This window comes from Aegilops tauschii, chromosome 7, assembly GCF_002575655.3.
Source record: "Aegilops tauschii subsp. strangulata cultivar AL8/78 chromosome 7, Aet v6.0, whole genome shotgun sequence".
Lineage (NCBI taxonomy): Eukaryota > Viridiplantae > Streptophyta > Magnoliopsida > Poales > Poaceae > Aegilops > Aegilops tauschii.
Window position 1 is genome coordinate 192,894,695 of NC_053041.3, and position 19,847 is coordinate 192,914,541.

Consider the following 19,847-nt stretch of genomic DNA (forward strand, 5'->3'; position numbering starts at 1 on the left):
GTTAACCTTCGTAGGTCTATTTTTTTTGTACGTGGATGGGTGCGGGTTGGGGCCTCAGGAGGAGGTTTTTTCGGTTTCTGGTGGATAAGTCAGAGGTGGGAGGAGGTACCCAAAAAAACCATGAAAGGTGGGACTAAAAAAACCTCGAAGCGAGACTACCAACTGCTCCATTAGGAGTAGAGATTATGATCATATGATCACAAAATTCCGTAGGATGCATTGCATTATGTTTATCTTGCTGGCAAGCTACATGTAGGATCTCAAAATACTGACACCCAATCCTCTGTACGGCGTCTGCAGATGCTCTGGCTAGCCGCTAGCATGGAACCGATTCATCCAATCTCCGCAACACACTCACGCTGTTCCATATGTGCAAAATCCATTTTTCTTCTAGATAACGGCGTGCACGAAATACATACATGCATTCTCCGTGCGATCGAAAAATAAGTTTAGCGCAACATGTATAGATTTTGAGCTGTACTTTCTTGACACACGAATCTGTACAATTTAACAGGCACATATGAAATCAAACTTTCTACTAGCGTAATTTCAGTTCACCTGAATTACACTACAAAGTTGAATAAAAGCACGCCCGTGCATGTTAAACTGCAGAACATCACAACGGTCAAAATGCTTGCACATATTGTAAGAAGCCTCGTACAAAGAATGCAACCTTCCTTCCCAGAAATCCAAAATGTTCCAAGAAATCTGACTAAATGGGCAGCTGATCCGTTTATAGCATTGCAATAGTAGTAACCTAGGAGCTGTCCATCATGCTATCAGTCCCAGACAAGTTGACCACACCGAAGTTACTGCCATCCGGGAGCTTAGCTTCGGTAGCCCCAAATGTGAAATTACTCGGGATGTTATTCGGGCTGACCCGCTCAAAGATGGACCCTGGAGCCTGCTGATTAAAGATAGGCACCTGGACATCATCAGACGGCTTCGGAAAACCGAATCCAAGAGAAGGGAATGAATCCGTTGGAGCAACATTGCAACTGAAAAGCTTCTGCTCATACTCAATCAACTGCTGCTGTGCCGCTGTAGAAAGAAAAAAACCGTAAATAACTTTCTTTAGCCCACCATGAATTTCATACAACTACTACATAATCCAAATACACTAGAGTGTGATTTCATTTTCAAAATGCAAGCTTTTGTAGTAGCTCAACTAACAACTATAAAGTTCTTTATACATGATAGCTTAATTGTTTACTTCTTGCCTTTTCATGGTTTCAATGAGTAGCAAACTGATCAGAAGAAATCGGTGCTCACTGTGTCTTGGCCATATCAAACCTTTGAAATATGCACACATCAGGTAAACATAATTCCAGCCTCCCTCATAATTTTCACGCTATTTGCTACCGTGCTTTTTTTAATTTGATGTTACCAACTAGGGTGTAGTACAGCAATGAAGATTTAAGTTCTCCAATTCAGATATTGGAATCAGAGAAGAACAATTACAGCATACAATTCAACCTTATTTTCTTCTAGTTTCTCATAATAATTCATCTTGAATGTCAGCAGAAGTTTTGTACAAGTGTAAATTATAGAAGTTACCATCAGCCAGTTGCACTTGTGGCCTCCGTTCTTTCACCCACTGAAAACATTGTGCAAGTCGCCAGCCTCTGGACTTCATCAAGAAGGCTACTACAAATGCAGCTGACCTGATCAATGTGTTTTTGAATGCATTAATCAAAGATGTCCTAGCAATGTCAAAAACAATGACTGCTAAAGAGAACTAATGTTATACGTACACACCTACTTTTCCCTGACATGCAATGGACTAGCACTCGTGCTTTATCCCTCTCGCACTGTTCTGAAGTTGAAAACAACAAAATGAGTACGTATAGGATGTACTTATTGACTGAGCACCAGATAAACCTATGTTAAATATGGGATGCTAGGCAGACTGGGAGATTGAGAGTGAAGAATGTCTTATGCTAAAAGAAAGTGAATGTCTGCCACAAAAAATTAATGTCAATCTTGCAGGATAGAACAACGGAAACGGTAAGCATCATTTGTGCCTATTTGTTGTAGGCTGGTGACTAGAAGAACAGCACCATACCTAGGAATTGGATTGCATCATCAAACTGCAAAGTCTTGTCGTCTTGAAGGCAGTGATAAGTGAAAGAGTTCCGGTAAAGGTTTTGGCATAAGGGTACAGTCTGTCAGGTAGAGAGCATTGTAAAATATCATTTCAGTTTCAAACAGAGCAAGAATATTTGAGAAGTTTCAGAATGACATGTGACACATGTTTAAACAAAAGAGGATCAGGCAAAGTCAGTTAGTAAGGGTTTTACCACTGCACAGTCCGCCAGTGACACAGCCAGGCAAAGAGCTGGTAAGATATCATTCCTTCTTCAAACAGAACAAGAATATTTGCAATGTTTCAGATGACACATCTAAGCGATGGAGGACCAGTCCAGGTAAGATATCAGCTAGCTGGTCCGCATTTGCCTAGTTATCAACTTATCATTTGACCTATTGAAAAATCTCAGTAAGACACCAATGTACAACTAAACAACCAAGGCCTCCAATAATTCAATCCAACTGTAGTGTCTATCACAATCACAAGTTACCATTCCAGTACTTATTAACCTGGCATGTTCACAAACCACACATATATATAACGCGAGCAAAGAAATCATGGCTAAAGACGCTATCTAAAAACAGAATCGCAGGATCTACAATGCCCCTCCACCTCCCTCTCTGTCCTCACCCATTCTCTTCCTCTTGTATCCTCCACCTCCTCTGATTCAAAATCTCCACAACTACATCACCCCCTGCGACTTCAGTCGCCCTTCCGCACGGCCAATGTATGTGCCACATGGCGAAGGCGATCACACAGGGTAAGGAGAGTTGTTCTTGTATAAAATGTAGGTATCTTGGACACCTCTATTATTTGAAATTACGGTATGCATACCCACCCAAATACACCTTCACATGGGTCATAAAAAAGGAGTATTGTTTGAAATTATGGTCTGCATACTCACCCAAATACACCTTCATGTGGGTCCTAAAAAGAGGAGTTACAAATAAAATATCTCCCGCTCAACATTATATTGTCACTTTCTCTCTCATCTGCCTGTTTCATTTCATCTTACCTCACCTTCGCAATCCGACAAACCCCTCAGCGTCTCTAGTCGTTCGTGTACAGGGCAGCAGCTGTTGCCTTCATGAACTATGGGCTCTAGAGCGCCAAGTTTAAACTACAGGAAGTCTCACAGAAACATTGGAAATATGCACCCCCGAAATTCACAGATCCAACTAAACTCCTTGCAGCACACCTGTGATGTACTATGTAGACTGTATAAGCAGAGGAAGCAACACATGAACATTTCTGAACATTTGCCTCCCATCACCTTCAACAATACAAGTTGGAGAAACTAAGGGCAACAGCAACGCGCTTACGCATTCTGTCCACGTGTGTCCGTTTGGGTCGAAACGGACACAAACTGTGGCCCAACGCGCCGACGCAAACGGACAAGTGTCCGCTTTTTGTTCGCGCGCGACCCATTTCAGGCTCAAATTTGGGCCGGGTTTGCGTCGGCGCAGACAAGGCGCGGACGCGCGCGAGGCCCATCCTTATCCTCCCCCTGGCCCGCCAATCGGTGGCACATTGGCCATTCTCCCCCTCTCCCATCCATAGCCAAGACACCCGCCCACCCCGCCCTCGCCGCCGCCACCCAGTTCCGATCGGTTGGACGCTGCCCAGGCCGCCGCCCACACCCACAAACCTCCCCCGGCAGCACGCCGCACCCGACGGCCGCTCTTGCCGGCATTGGTGGCCTGTTTTCACCGCCGTCGTAGCACCCCCTCGACCACGCCACCCCCCTCGCCTCCGCCGCCGCCGGCAACGTTCCAAGCCCGGTGTTCTCGCTCGACGTTCGCCGCCACGCTGACAGGCCTACTGCCTGGTCTCGGAGAGGCGCGGGGCTCTTCACCGGCCGGCTTCTTGAACCACGCCCACAAGGTGTTCGATGTTTCGCCCGCAAGGTACAAATGGATAGTAACGATGAATACTTTTTCAACAACTTCATTTGCGATTTGGACGATTCGCTGTCGGACGATGAGGAGTTTGTGGTTGCTACTTTGGTCGTCCATGACCACATTGCTAGGCAGCGGCTGATGTTTAGGGGCTCGATCCCGGGCCATGCCCCGGCATTGAATCGCAACAGAGAGAGCGGCCATTGCCTACTCTGGGAAGACTACTTCAAGTCCTCTTCCCCACTCTTCAAACACAGGCTATTCCGGCGCCGCTTCCGGATGGCTAGACATGTGTTCGATCGTATTCGGGAGGGGGTGGTGGCGTACGATGATTATTTCGTATGCAAGGAGGATGCCCTCGGAAACGTTGGCTTCTCCTCTTATCAAAATTGCACTGCAGCTATTCAGATGCTTGCATACGGAATACCCGGTGATCTTATTGATGAGTATGTCCGCATGAGTGAGCCCACATGCCTAGAATCCATGTACATGTTCTGCAAGGCTGTGGTAGCAGTGTTTGGCCCGGAGTACTTGAAAGAGCCAGCTGCGGCAGATACAACCTGGTTGTTGGCGATCAATGCAGATAGAGGCTTTTCAGGGATGCTTGGTAGCATAGATTGTATGCACTGGAAGTGGAAGAACTGTCCATCTGCTTGACAGGGCAGTATAGGGGCCATGTGAAAGCTTGCACTGTCATACTTGAGGTCATGGCTTCATAAGATCTTTGGATTTGGCACTCTTTTTTCGGCATGGCCAGCTCTCACAATAACATCAACGTGTTTCAGCGTTCTCTGGTGTTAGGAAGCCTTGCAGAAGGCAACTGCCCAGAGGTCAATGTTGAGATCAATGGCCACCACTACAACAAAGGATACTACCTAGCTGATGGTATCTATCCTCAGTGGACTACTCTTGTGAAGACAATCCCCAACCCGATAGGAGAGAAGAGGCAGAGATTTTGCGCAAGCACAAGAGATTGCTAGGAAGGATGTGGAGTGTGCTTTTGGTGTTCTTCAATCTCAATGGGGCATCGTTCGGTATCCTGCTAGAAGTTGTGGGAGGTGATGACTGCTTGTGTGATCATTCAACATAATCATAGAGGACGAGCGGGAGGATGAAATCGACCAGGGGTTTCAATTTCAGGGTGAAAATGTTGTGCCTGAGCAGAGGAGCGGCAACGTTTGCACAGCTCACCCAAATTCATCATGAAATGTGTAATTGGGCAACTCACATTCAACTACAAGATGATTTGGTTGAGCATATGTGGGCTCGCCTTGGCAACCAATAGATGTATCGGCTCTTTTCTTTCAAATGTATTTGTGACAATTTAAATTTCATTTGGTTTGTAAACTATGAGATTTTTATTTGGTTGTAAAACTATGGTAATTTTATTTGGTTATGAATTATGTGAACTTTGGGCAAAGTTTTAGATATGTATGCGAAAAAGGTAAAAAATATGGGCCGCGCGAAAGAAAATGTGCCGGCCCATTTGGCGCACTGACCACCCAAACACGGACGGGGCGGGCACCGCCCAAAACGACGACCCAAACGGACAAAAAATGGACAAAATCCGCATCTGGGGGCCTTGGGGTTGTCCTAAATAGCTGGAACACTAAACGTTGCCCCCATATTGTCACGCCATCACTGTCAGTTTACTGTGGAAAAGCTTTGACAAAACGAACATTCAATCAATTCCTCACGCTATAATCCTATACGTGTTGCGAAAGTCTACATCGTGAATCAAGTCCGGAGCAACCAAACCCGATCGAAAAGAAGCAGAAATCTACCATTCCCAAACCCAACCGCACGGTCCAGCGCAGGAAATGGAAAGCCATGCATCCATCCATCCATCCATGTAAGCTTAATAAGCAGAAGCAGAAGATCGCATACGTTGAGGATGTGGGAGATGCCGATGGTCTTGAGGAGCTCGGAGCGGGAGGCGTTGTCGTAGCTGCCGAGGAAGAGGAAGTCCTTGAGTATCTCCGAGGGGAAGGCCGACTCCTGCCGCGGCGCCGCCGCCGCCCCCGCGGCCCCCAGCGCCGGCGGGCGGTGGCCGCACACCCCGCACGGCTCCCCCTCCTCGTACTTGTGGTAGTGCCCGCAGATCCCGCACGGGTTCTCCCGCTCCCGCTTCCTCATCCCCTCCCGTCCTCTCCTCTCCTCGCCGCCGATCGAATCGGGGGGATTCTGCTCGGGGAGTGATCGAATCGGGGTGGCTTGGAGGAGGAGGAGCTGGAAGAGAGAGAGGGGCGCTTCCGTTTCCTATTTTTAATTTCTGGAAGATCTTTTGTGGATTTTGTTTACTAGTGGTAGATCGGATCGGTTGGGCGGGCGGGCGCCCATAGAAACAGACGGGTCAAAGGCTCAAAGCGAGGTGGCGTGGCGAGGCGACGGAGGAACCTGGATCATTCCTGAGGATCAACGGCGGAGATCGCGTCGGAGTTGTTCGAGGTTTCGGTAAGGCGCTGCGCCGACGGTGACCGGGGATCTCTGTCACGTACAGTATTTTTCGCAGGGATCCTACTGTGTAGGGGTGCAAATTGGTGACACTAGGGCAACTCCAACGGTGATCATCAAACGACTGCACCAAATATCCAAAGACATCTCCGAACATGTCCAAGGACAAAGCGGGCGGGATGTCGACCATCGAATCATATGCTTTGTTTAGTTGGCTAATTAGGTCCGTGTGGTGCAAAATGCTCATTTGGTAGTCTGCATTTACTGTTTGATCAGCATAGCACGGCCTTAAAACACCCCAGTCAGACCAGCTAGGAACGGTCGAATATGTTTTCTCTCAGCCAGGCTCACATGATGCAGTGGAGGAGTACGCGGCGCCGAGCTTATGCGACCATAAAGATGGCGCGAGGAATTAGGGTCATCTTCCGTTGAATCGGTCGTCCTATATAGCCACCCACACCTCACCGCCCAAACTCCCGCCACTATTTTTCCCCCTTTCGAGTTTTCCCTCCCACGCGGATCGATACCGACGACCAGGTAAGCGACGCTTCTTCTCCAGCCGGTGGTACACGGCGGCGGCGATTCGTGTCCTCCTCTTCTTCGACGTGTTCTGCGCGCTCCTGGCTGTGAGTTCGATCACTCCTCCTCTCTACTGGTTCTAGCTAGATATGTGGGCATGTGATATGAGTGGATCTGTGAGCATGTCATAGCATTGTACACTGTTGATATGTGAGAATGTGATATTGTGGTGGCTAGTGGTGATGGATTCTTTGCTTTGTAGGATTTGATGAGCTTCATGTTGTTTTCATGTCGGCAAGGATGATACTATCGTAGATATGGTAGTGTGTTGAACTCCATGGTATGCTATGAGATCGAAGAACGGTCAAAGGGTGGTGTGTTGAACTCAATGATCCGGGGTGTACAATGTTACTGTCTATGATTAGTGCTCGTTCGTACTGTTCATGTTTAGTGCTTGTTCATATCGTCCATATGCAGTGTGTTCCACTCGTGCTGGTACTAACGCTTGTAGGACATGAGCACGTAAGATTTTAGTCAGCCCATTGCCAAGCAGGTGTTTGAGTTCAGTGGCCAAGAGGTCACCTTGACCCAGGTCTACAACCACCTCAAAAGTGGAGAGCGAGATGGATCAAAGTGTCCAACCTCGGAGACATTAGCGGCATATCATGGGATCAGGACACTTGCACGACACTTTTGGAGTTAGAGCACTACCAAGGCCACACGCCGGTTAGCTCACATACCACTTGTTCAAGCATGTCTAACATGCCAATCACCCTAACTACGATGTGTTTATTTCTTAAGACCACCCCAAGGACACTGAGTTTCTCAACACACTCATCCAAAACTACCCGCAGATGCAGATCTTCTCCTTTGGGATGGAAACCGACAAGCATGTCATGGGTCCAGTGAGCCGTGAGCCGCTGGGTTCGCGTATGCGTGACTATCCTGACACCCATGAGTCAGACACCATCGATCTTTATGTTCCTGGTAAGGGTGGTGATCACATTCCTGTGCTTGATAGAAAGAGAAAGAGGGGCGACTTGATGGAGAACGAGCTGAGCATCTTCAGCAGCATGACTGATGCCGTCAAGGAGGTAGCAACCGCCATTAGGGAGAGCAAGTCGATCGATGCCCACCCTAACCTGTGCAGCTTCGTCATGGACCAAGGTGGCTTCAGTCCAGAGGCTCTAATGGCTGCTCTAAGCCACCTGCTGGACAACAAGGCGTGCATGATCCTCGACTATGATGGTGATAATGATGATGATGTACATTTTTTGGTAGTCAGGGCTTGAAAACTGTTGTTGGCCTGTATATTTTGATGAGGTGGTATATACTAACCCCTCACGCTGATGATGTAGTTGCGGTGGTAGAATTACAGCCTCTTTTTGATGTGGTGGTAGGATGACACCATATTAGTTACGATGAACTTGCTCTACCTTATGATCATGCATGTCTAAGTTTTTTATGTTCCATGTGTAGTGTGCTCCTTTGCTTGCTGCTTGAATTGTTGCTCTTCTATCATGCTAGGAGAAGTGGTTAGTATACAGAGGGGGGGGGGGGGGGGGGGAGGGTAGTTGAACAAGTGAGCGGCTACACAGACAACTCTTTGAAAAGGTGCAAGACTAGGTAAGTAGCAGAGGATGCTTACTCCAAGGTCATGCTTGGTCATGCTCAAGCAGACGAGCATTGTTAAAATAGGCAAGGCTCCTCGTCAATTTGGGATGAAGAACTTCATCTTCATCATCATCGCATAGTTCGTCATGATTGTAGTGTTGTTTTACTGGTGTGATCAGCCACATGTAGAGACTCTCTACTAGGTCAGGCATCAGCTGCAAATCAAAGCATCACAAGCAAACGTGGGAAAACAAAGGAAACAAAAACCATGCTGATAGGATTACGAGGCAATGGCCAGGCAGGAAACAAAAACCATGCTAATAGGATTAGGAGGCAATGACCATCAGGGCTCACAAAAAGGTTATTTCAACGACTAATAACACAGACCAGCAAAGTCTATACTACAGCGTCTGATCACAGGTAGTAGAAAATAGTACGCCTCGGTGAAACTAATCAAGAGTGGAACACCACTTTACACCAGGAGCAAACAAACCCTGGCCAGGTAGCCGAACTACGGAGGGGTCCATGGACGTCACATATACTCCCTCTCCTCGCTACAAACACAGCACATTATATTAGCACAAAACAATGGAAAAAACATCAGCAAATGTCCTCTTCTTATCTTCTAATACACCATATTAGGTCAAAGATCACGGCGTGGTCGGAGCCAGGTCGGTGCCGGAGATGTGGGAGGATGCGTCTTCCTTGGCAGCTGCGGCGGAGGCTCCATTCCCCGGGGATGACGCCGCCTTCGTCGCGCTGTCTCTCTTGCTGTCCTTCCCCCCAGACCTTCCATTCTGCTGACCACTGATTGACAGTCTTCTGCTCGGAGGAGTGCCGTTCATGGAGGTGCCATTGGATTTTGGGCCGGGTATCTTCTTCGCCGTAGCCGGCCTGTTAGGGCTGACCCGCGATCCAAACGGCCCTTCATGATCAGTGTTCAGTTTCTGCTCGACGTAGCGCTTTTGTTCCTGGGGAGTGCACCACACAAAATGGAGAATTCATGTTACTGAAATTGGGGTCAAGAGCATATGCCACATAAGGAAACATCAGCCCTAGGCACTAGTGATGAATCAAGTAGTGTTTGTGTTCCCAGTTCCATTTTTCCTACCTATGATGACATGTAACAGCATCCTAAAAACTGAACTCAAAAGTGTACAAACCAGACAATCAATGCCTATCTATAAACACAGTGAGCATATTTAAAACACGGACCGCGTACAAGAGACGCTTAAAATAATTGAACTGACAATTCAAGGGCATTCTAAACTGGGGAATGATTGGTTTCCAATTTTAAGAGAACATACCTTCATTCTTTTCTTGTCTTCTTCTCTTTCCTCCCTCAGCATAACATACTCGTCCAACATAGCTAGAAGCGGTACGCCGTCATACATAAAGGACAGACCACGGCTCTCTTCCCATGCCCTAGTCTTGGCCACCAGAGTTTCGACAAGCGCTAGAATGAAAGCATTGATTGCATTAGCAACAAACAGAATTGACCAGAAGAAAATCCAATAAACATAAATTGGTCTCCATCATGTTTGTATTTTAGAAAGTACCTGGAATCTTGCTGACAAGAATACGAGCTTTTTCTGCACGTTTGAGATTCAGATGGGCACCTCGGCTGGAGTTATATCTGTTGTCATCCTGCAGAAGAATTTTGAATTTGTGCATCAGAAGCAAGTTTCAAAACCAGCAGAACTGATTTGCGAAAGTAAATTATTAGCATACCCTGTTATAATCTTCAAGCCAGCTTTCTTCTTCACATGCAGACATCCATTTTTCAACTTTATCTAATATATCTTTTCTGCTCAATGCTTCTTCCTTTGCTTTTGATATCTGACCTTCCATATCTGCAATTAGTTCTGTTGGTTCTATGTTCCCTGCCTCAATCAGTGCCAACAATTTCATATGGGCAGCTGCAGTGTCTATTACTGTGTGAGCGCCAGCATAGATGTCTTCCAACTCAGTTTGCTTCTTGAAAGCGATTTCTTTCATCTTGCTGTATTTTAGCTGGTCTAGCCTTTGAACCTCTGTCTCAGCCTGAATTGGAAGAAAAGGCCAAATAGAGCTGAACAAACCATTCATACCAGGTAATAATTCTACCAGATAATTTCAGATGTAATCTAACCTGTTCAATTAAATCAAGTGCAAGTGCTCCAGGAGCAGTGACTTCGTCTACAGATGCTGATCTGTTGCAGGTAACATGATCGAACATGCTCCTTTCTTGTGTGGGAGCATCCATGAGATCCCAAAGATCATACAGTTGACCAACAAGCTCTTGAAGCTGAGAATACAAAATAAGCCATTAATGAGATTGTGCATGTAATAAAATAGGGCATGCGCTTCAGATTTTAAGAAATTTGATTTTATTTTTACCTTGCTTAGCCTCAACTTTTTATCTTCATGAAGTGTGGCTACTGTCTTGTCAAGTTTTGATAATGTCTCGTCGCTGATGCTCTTGCAGTTATCAGCAATGGAGTCATCTAGACTGGGATGAACTTCAGTCACGGTGCTGAGAAAATCCATGCCCAAGACGGTACATAGATCATGTACCATGCTTACATACTCAAGAACCTTCTCCAACCTATTGCTCTGCAAACCAATTTTCAAGCAGAAAGAAACTCTTGTTAGCCATTGGGAACCAGAGGCAAAGAAATAGTAAAAACATCATGATATAACATTATCATGTAAAAATCAAAAACAAATTTGGGAAGGAGTGGGTATTACCTTCTCTTTCTCAAGCTCCTGGAGTTGGGACCGAAAATCTTCAAGCCTCTCAAGTGTCAAATCATCCTCGTTGACCTGTGGTGTAGCCACCTGCTCACCGACCTCTGTGGTGCCAGCAATCTCACCACATATTTGATCAATTTGTGACTGTACACTAACAAATTCCCTCTTTCTCTCATTCTTCTTCTTATTCAACTGCTCAAGTGTTGGAGCGATAGCAGCTAACTGTTGCTTGATTGTCCCTGATGTCTTCTCAGGCTGCATGCATTCATAATTCTCAACTTACTTCCAATAATTAAAAAACTGGCTTCACGCATTCATAGTGAGTTATCATTTCACTTCTGAGCTATGACAATCAATATCATGCACAGCGAGAGGAAAAGAATGACGTGGGAACTGCTAATACAGAAAAGCTTCATAGGCCGGTTCCTAGTTCCACTGAATATGCACTAGAATGTATCATGCATGTACCCCACAGAATTGTCTAGGATGAAAATCAACCAGGAATTCTAAGCGTTGCGACAATATTAACTTACAGTTCTCGCAACAGCTTTTTCCCCAAGGGCAGAAAGAAGTCTGGCAAGCTCGATCTTTGAGTCATCCAGCGCCTGGATAAGGAGATCCCTAGAGTTGGTGGCCTGGTCAACTTTCCTCTTGTAAACATCCAGGCACTCCTGGTCCAGCTGGTACAGGACCTTGTCACGGTCCTCGTCGCTCTCACCAACTTCATCCCATACAAGCTATAGCAGGAAGATTTCAGGTAAGAAGCATGTCACTATCAATTGCACAATCCAAGTTGACAAACAAAGCAAAAAAGACTTGTTGCAGTTCGCAAAATGCTGCATACCTGTAATTTCTGCAGCAAGGACCCACAGGTAATGCCGCCGGCCATTTCAGCACAACCTGCAAGGAAGGAGCATCGCTTGAGAATAAACCTTGCTTACCAAACTAGAACTCTCAGACAAGAAATGCACTTCTGAACCTGACGACATCAACGCTTGGTCGAACCAAACCCACCCAAACAATCACGTCGGCCCATGGTAGGCACTAAATCTCACATGCACTGCAAGTGTCGCATTCGTGAGCCCTATCACTAACTAATGATAAAATTATCCCCAAATTAGCAGCACCGTAATAATTAAAAAATAAAGCCTAGATGGCCCTACTGAAGGAGCACCCCATGATGGCCACCGATAATGACATCTAAACGACCAAACGCTAGGGGATCCCACTTTACCAAATCTAACATATCTGGCCTTAAACCCAGCAATAAGGCAATAGCATCCAGGAACCCTAGAATCCGACTCCAAAACATGGAAACCCGCGCGCAGTTGACCGGACCCATCTGGCCAAGCAGCAAAGGAGCTCCAGAAGATCGCGATCTGAGCAGCCAGCCCTCACAAATCGAGCACCCAAGAGAACGATTTGATTTTATTATGACTTCAGTCTCAACACCCAAACCAGATTGTCACACCTTGGCACAGATGGAGCATGAAGTGGAGATCCCCGCTAAATCCACCGCCCAAAACCCACACCTCCCAGCTAAACCCCCGGCACGCAGCGCCGCCATTACGGTTCGCACCCCCAGATCTCCGCCCCCCGCAGCTCCCCTACAACCCCACCGTGAACGAGGAGGAGGAGAAGAGATAGCAGAGCAAAACAAAAGGCACTCACCAGATCACGCGGCCGGCGGGAGCGGGCGGCTGCACCGAAGCGCGCAGGATTCAGACGGACGGGGCTTAGCCGTAGACTCCTGGAGCCTCGTCGCCGGAGGAGCCCGCCGCCGCTGGCGAGGAAAGTAGGAGAGCAGTGGCGAGAGTGAGCTGAGACTCGACCTCGCTGCTGCTGCTGAAGTGGTGATGCTGCCGCGGGACGGGGCAGCCAGCCCAATTAATGGGGGTAGGTGGGTGGCGGTCCCGCCGCCGGATGCGAGCGGTCGGGGCATCGGACGGCCCGGGTGGCCCGGGGCGGTGTTTTTTTACCGCGGGTGTCGGTGAATAAACGGTACGGCGAGAATAATGCGGCCGGTGGGCCCGCGCGGCGCGGGGAGGAAGGACGGACGAGCGGCTTGGGAGCTGTAAATTCCGTGCGTGAAATTTTGGTGTCTGGTGCCCTCGGGCGGCGTTATTAACGCCTCTTTGTTTAGTTAATCTAGGGCCTTGACCGGTCAGACTTGTCCCGTTGCGATCTGGGCTTCCACATTTCCAGCGGTGTTTCAGCGCGGTCTGGGGTTTAGGTATCGTACCTCTCTGGTTTCTCCTGCTTGTACCCACGTGATTAGCCACGATGCTCCTTCCTGCTCAGGGAAGGGGATAGGAGTGCGGACGTGCGGTTTTAGTTAGGAGCATCAGGTCTCGCTAAAAAAGATTCAGTCTCAGTCGATTGGAAACGAAACTTCCACGCATCATACGAACTCGTCTATCTCGTCCGACCTGGTTTGTGTCGTCTCCAATGCCCGTCTTTAATCCATGGACAACGATACCCGAGCCGGCCATCCAAAGCTCGTCGTAGACGCCCACCCACAATGCGGACACGTTTGGATGTACTTCATACAAACATGACGGACGTAAGTTTGATGTTTTTTACATAAATAATATCTCGTCTGTTCAATTAATAAAATATATAGAAAAACTAAACGAGCATGTAGCGGACGCCGAACGGTGATCTTGTACGCGTGCCTGAGCTGGCTGGTGGCACCTCATCGTTGTATGTGTCGTTGTCGTCGGGGTGGTCCTTCCCGCGGCGGAAGAGCGCGGGAGGCATGACAGCCCTGCCCAGCAGCCGTCTGGCGCTCGCGGAGGAGCCGCTCTGCTTCCTCCCGCGCCGTGCGGAAGGCCGCCACGGCCAACACCGACCGTGGCCTGGGAGTCTTGCCCTTGCCGGCGGCGGTGGTGGTCTCGTTGAGAGGCCACTCCTCACCAACCTTAGCGAGGTCCCAGTCGAGGCGGTGTGGTCGCCGCGCGATCGTCTCCGCGGTGTCATCGACTGGTCACGAGCCCGGGCCTCCACAAGGTCCGTGTCCGAGAAGATCGAGACCAGCGCCTCATCGAACTTTACAAACGCGGCACGGCCGCCATGACCGCCCTTTTTCTGGACTGGCACAATGCTTCGCGGCTACAAGGAGCCGCGGCCGCCACGGGAGGAGTGGTTGAGGAGGCGCCCACGTGCCTTCGCGATCGCCAGCGGCACCACGTCCTTCACCGCGACGATGTTGGCTGGTCGATGCGGCCGTACCGACTGTGCGGTGGTGACGCCGGCTCCGCCTTCACGCGCTAGAGAGGCGGTGGCGCCAACTCCTCCTTGACGCGGGCTTGCGGCAACGAGGGCGGCGCCGTACCACGGCCCCGTGGCAAGCGCTCAATCATGAGCTCCATTTGTCGTTGGCACTCATCGTCTGAAAGATCGTGGATGTCGCCTAGAGGGGGTGAATAGGCGCTTTAAAATAATTACGGTTGGCTTGAACAAATGCGGAATAAACCTAACGGTTAATTTGACAAGCACAAAACCTACAATAACTAGGCTCACCTATGTGCACCAACAACTTATGCTAAGCAAGATAAACAACTAAGTGATAGCAAGATATATGACAAGAAACAATATGGCTATCACAAAGTAAAGTGCAAGTAAAGGGTTCGGGTAAGAGATAACCGAGACACGCGGAGACGACGATGTATCCCGAAGTTCACACCCTTGCGGATGCTAATCTCCGTTTGGAGCGGTGTGGAGGCACAATGCTCCCCAAGAAGCCACTAGGGCCACCGTAATCTCCTCACGCCCTCGCACAATGCAAGATGCCGTGATTCCATTAAGGGACCCTTGAGGGCGGTCACCGAACCCGTATAAATGGCAACCCTTGGGGGCGGTCACCGAACCCGTACACTTTGGCAACCCTTGGGGCGGTCACCGGAACCCGTCAAATTGCTCGGGGCGATCTCCACAACCTAATTGGAGACCCCGACGCTTGCTCGGAGCTTTACACCACAATGATTGAGCTCCGAACACCACCAACCGTCTAGGGCGCCCAAGCACCCAAGAGGAACAAGCTCAAGGGCACCAAGCACCCAAGAGTAATAAGCTTCTCAACTTGTAACTTCCACGTATCACCGTGGAGAACTCAAACCGATGCACCAAATGCAATGGCAAGGGCACACGGAGTGCCCAAGTCCTTCTCTCTCAAATCCCACCGAAGCAACTAATGCTAGGGAGGAAAATGAGAGGAAGAACAAGAAGGAGAACACCAAGAACTCCAAGATCTAGATCCAATGGGTTCCCCTCACATAGAGGAGAAAGTGATTGGTGGAAATATGGATCTAGATCTCCTCTCTCTTTTCCCTCAAAAACTAGCAAGAATCCATGGAGGGATTGAGAGTTAGCAAGCTCGAAGAAGGTCAACAATGGGGGAAGAACACGAGCTCAAGAGATAAGGTTCATTGGGGAAGAAGACCTCCTTATATAGTGGGGGGAACAATCCAACCGTTACCCCCACTTCAGCCCCGCAGAGAGCGGTACTACCGCTTGGCCAGCGGTACTACCGCTTGCCCCTACAAGCGGTACTGCCGCTCCCCCTCGCGGTACTGCCGCTGGGCCTAGAGCGGTACTACCGCGGTGGCAGGGCGGTACTACCGCAAACGAGCGGTACTACGGCCCCCACTACCGCGGCTAGTACCGTAAAACCCGACACGAAAACAGACCCCTCGAATCGAGGCGGTACTAGCACGAGACCGCAGCGGTACTACGGCTGGGGGCTACCAGCGGTACTACCGCTCTGGAGCGGTACTACCGCTCTAGAGCGGTACTACCGCTTGTAGCACTCAAGCGGTACTACCGCTCCGGCCCGCGGTACTACCGCTAGGAAACCAAAACTGCCATAACTTCTGCATATGAGCTCCGAATTGAGCAAACTCAAGCTTGTTGGATAGAGGAAGACGAGTAGCATCAAAACAGCGACTGATTATAGTAAGAAGAGGCAGGGGAGGTATGCCAACAAATAGAGGAGTGAAACCTCCAACCGAGAAGAATCGGCATAACCTTCAGCATCGAAAACATCATAGAAGATGCGAGTGAACATCGTTTTCGATGAACTCGAGCTTGTCATCAAGATGACCATAAGCTCCAAAACTCACAAAGAGAAGAACCAAACAAGAACCAATAAAGATGATGCAAGGATGCAATGGTTTGAGCTCTCTATGAACGATACGATCAAGCTACTCATCGAGAGCCCCCCTTGATAGTACGGCAATCGATCCTATAACCCGGTCTCCCAACTACCATCATGAGACCGGTAAAATAGAAAACCTATCAAGAGCAAACCTTTGCCTTGCACATGGTCCACTTGAGCTAGATGATGACGATCTTGACTCCCTCAAGTTGGACCACCTTTGTTGGTTGCGTTGGCTCGATGAAGACTAGTTGATTGCTCCCCCATGCTCCACTATGGGTGAGTCACTCTTCTGCACATCTTCACAAGTCCATTGTCACCACAATGGACGGCAAGCTTCAAGCATTTGATCTCTTCATGATGCTTCACTTGAACTTGCACACCGCAACATCTTCACAAGTCCATTGTCACCACAATGGACGGCAAGCTTCAAGCATTTGATCTCTTCATGATGCTTCACTTGAACTTGCACACCGCAACCTAACCCCACAAAGAACTCTCACGAAGATCATGGGTTAGTACACAAAAGCGTAATTGACAATGCTTACCACACCATGGGATCGCTTGATCCCTCTCGGTACATCTTCTACGCTTTGTGAGTTGATCAAATTGATTCACTCTTGACTTAGTCTTGATCAACCATGAATCTTTTCAACTCTCTTCATTTGGATGATGTCTTGAAGATATACATGAATGATCACACAGTCTTCTTCTCCAAGACATGCTTGCAATAAGCTCAACTCTCACATGACCAATCTTTGGATAATTCCTTAATAACACCTTGGTCACCACATAAACTCCTTGAAACCAACACATGAACTTCAAGAAATGCCTATGGACAAATTCTTCAAATATAACTCAAGGCAACCATTAGTCCATAGAGATTGTCATCGATTACCAAAACCAAACATGGGGGCACCGCATGTTCTTTCATCGTCCATGACCGCCGCCTCCGTGAGGAGGTGCAGCTGATGTGGCAGCAGCTCCTCCTTGTCGCCGAAGGAGATGATGATCTCCTCCTTGTCGAAGGAGCCGGCCTCCATGGAGGTCAAGGGCACCGGAGAATGGCGGCGGATGAACCAAGATCCATATCCGGAAGGAGATCTAGAGCGCGGCCTACTCGCATAGAGAACCATGACTTCGACATGGTGCGGTGTAGTGTGGATGAGGTAGACGGGTAGTGGTGCGGTGTGGTATGGACGACATCGAAGCCGTGCTTAAACAGGCGACGTGAGAAGTTGACTTTAATGTGGCGCACCAGCCGGAGTAGGCTTACCGGTCGCTGACGGAGTGCTAGATTAGGGAGTGGTTGGCACGTCGGTCACTGGTCCTTTGGGGTGGGCCGAGGAACCTGCTAAACTTATCATCTGGTGGGCCTCTTTCATCTCGACCATGAATGACGGGAAGGAATGATTCGAAGATTATGCATGTACTCCAAGATCCAGAGGTGGCGCATTTGGCCCAAGGTTCAACCGACTTGTCTGTAAACCCTAGGTACCTCGATGTCTATATAAACCGAGGTGCGAGGGCCATAGAACGGACATTCATTCTCACACAATCTCACGGTAGATCACATGTATCCTGTACCTCATCCACAATCAATACAACAAAAACAGGACGTGGGGTTTTACCTCTTTGAGAGGGCCCGAACCTTGGTAAATACCAGTGTCCCCTGTGTCCTATTACCATCTAGCCAAGGGTACTAGCTCAGGAACCCTACCGGAGATCTGCCGGATTTGACTCCGTCAGCCATCATCTTGGCATTGAAGCGGTGCTACCCGCTCATTCGATCGCATCGCTCAAGTCGGTATTAATGTCGTGGAGTCATGTCCGCTATGGAGCGGCGCTCACTGGCATGGATGCGCGGCAACCACGTCGTGCCAGATGGGTTTTTTGGGCGGAGAGGTTTTTGGGTGGGACTGGGGTGTCGGGTGCGTACGTGGTTGCGGTCTGGACGCCTGCAAAACCCATTAGTTTGCACCCGGTTTGCGAGAAAACAGACAACCGGACTGGTCCGCGGACATAAGAGGTACCCGCGTTGGATGGCAAAGTGCGTCCGGACACATCGGTTTGACGTTCACACGTGTTTTGGGGGTCCGTGTTGGAGATGTCCTTATTTCCTCTACCTTGGGTACCTCGTACCGGAGAGCATGAGGCATCGGGCATTGTGTGTGTGGGGTGGGGGGTGGGGTGTCACCTTCTGGACTCTCTTTCCTTCTACTCCCGGTGGAATACGACAACGATGGTTGTCTTCCTCGGACTCGATGGCTCCGATGACCATTGACGGCGATGTGTGCCATGCCCACCTTGAGCCCTAGCGGGTTGCGCCTCCTTGAGCGACAACAGCGAACGATAGGGACAGGGAGGCGATTTGGGAGGTGGTCGGCGAACGATGGTGGTAGGGGCTAGGGATTTAGGGTGAGGGAAATTTTCACTGCATCATGTACTACACAGCGATTTCGAAAGAGAGAAAAAAAACACATGCAAGTGGCCTATGCGCCCTCAATTTATTCCTGAATATGGTGACTAGTGACTTTGGAGGACAAGTCCAGTGACCGTGGATGAATTTCACTGTGCTGAAAGGACATACCTAGACGGTCAAGCAGTCCAATAGTACACCACATCGGCAAAATACGGATCCACGGTGTACGCGGTGATCGTCGATGTTCGCTTATGACTTTCCTGACCGTATTTCAGGTATTCCTAAATCCAAACCAAAATTTGGGGGCGAGTCTAGTTACCTTCGATGAATTATCTCCCAAACAACTCGTAACGTTTCATCTTCCTCGAACAATTTTCTCTCCCTGGCCCAGTTTCACGCAGCATACGAACTAATCTCTCTTTCCGGGATCGATTTATCTCCAGTGCCTCGCCTTCGCCGAGGTCCTATCTGAGCTCTTGTTAGGCCTTGTACAATGGGAGATGCTTAGGGGAGGTGTTTAAAGAAATAAACCGGGTGTTTCTTAAGCACCGGTGCTTATTTGTACAGGATAGACGCTTAACTAAGTGTCTCCCCTGTAGAAATAGGCACCGGTACTTCAGAAAAACCCGGTTTATTTTTCTAAGCATCTCTCTAAGCACCTTCCATTGTACAAGGCCTTAGCGGCATTGCGGCAGGTCGTGGTGTCCCCATCTCGATATAGGCAACTACCTAGTTTGAACAGCAACAAAAACATGCCCGCATCGGTCAACCCTTGTCCTCGCCTCTACCCGTGACGTTGCGGTTAGTCGTGCCATCATGTCTCTGCCGAAGTCATGGCTCGGACTCGCTTGGGTATCGCGGCCGGCCGCATCATCCCGTCTTGGCCTTGGAGTGCTAACCCCCCTCCCCCCTTAAAATCGACTAGCCCAAATGTTTCTTTCAAGCAACTAATAAATTGCAAAT

The 19,847-nt window shown here is 48.8% G+C and overlaps 2 protein-coding genes across 2 annotated transcripts; both read right to left on the reverse strand.

Moving 5' to 3' along the window:
* Positions 1 to 444: 444 nt before the first annotated feature.
* On the reverse strand, positions 445 to 6,296 carry LOC109759711 (protein-tyrosine-phosphatase IBR5). The gene is made up of 5 exons (XM_020318542.3): positions 5,875 to 6,296; positions 2,066 to 2,165; positions 1,759 to 1,816; positions 1,558 to 1,664; positions 445 to 1,041 (listed from the first exon to the last, which is right to left on the reverse strand). The coding sequence occupies exons 1-5, from the start codon at positions 6,121 to 6,123 to the stop codon at positions 758 to 760; spliced, it is 798 nt and encodes a 265-aa protein (XP_020174131.1). The 5' UTR covers positions 6,124 to 6,296; the 3' UTR covers positions 445 to 757.
* A 2,628-nt stretch (positions 6,297 to 8,924) lies between these two features.
* On the reverse strand, positions 8,925 to 13,250 carry LOC109759710 (65-kDa microtubule-associated protein 1). The gene is made up of 10 exons (XM_020318541.4): positions 12,979 to 13,250; positions 12,152 to 12,207; positions 11,841 to 12,044; positions 11,305 to 11,562; positions 10,954 to 11,169; positions 10,706 to 10,861; positions 10,306 to 10,617; positions 10,134 to 10,221; positions 9,882 to 10,030; positions 8,925 to 9,545 (listed from the first exon to the last, which is right to left on the reverse strand). The coding sequence occupies exons 2-10, from the start codon at positions 12,194 to 12,196 to the stop codon at positions 9,225 to 9,227; spliced, it is 1,749 nt and encodes a 582-aa protein (XP_020174130.1). The 5' UTR covers positions 12,197 to 12,207; positions 12,979 to 13,250; the 3' UTR covers positions 8,925 to 9,224.
* Between the last annotated feature and the right edge of the window lie 6,597 nt (positions 13,251 to 19,847).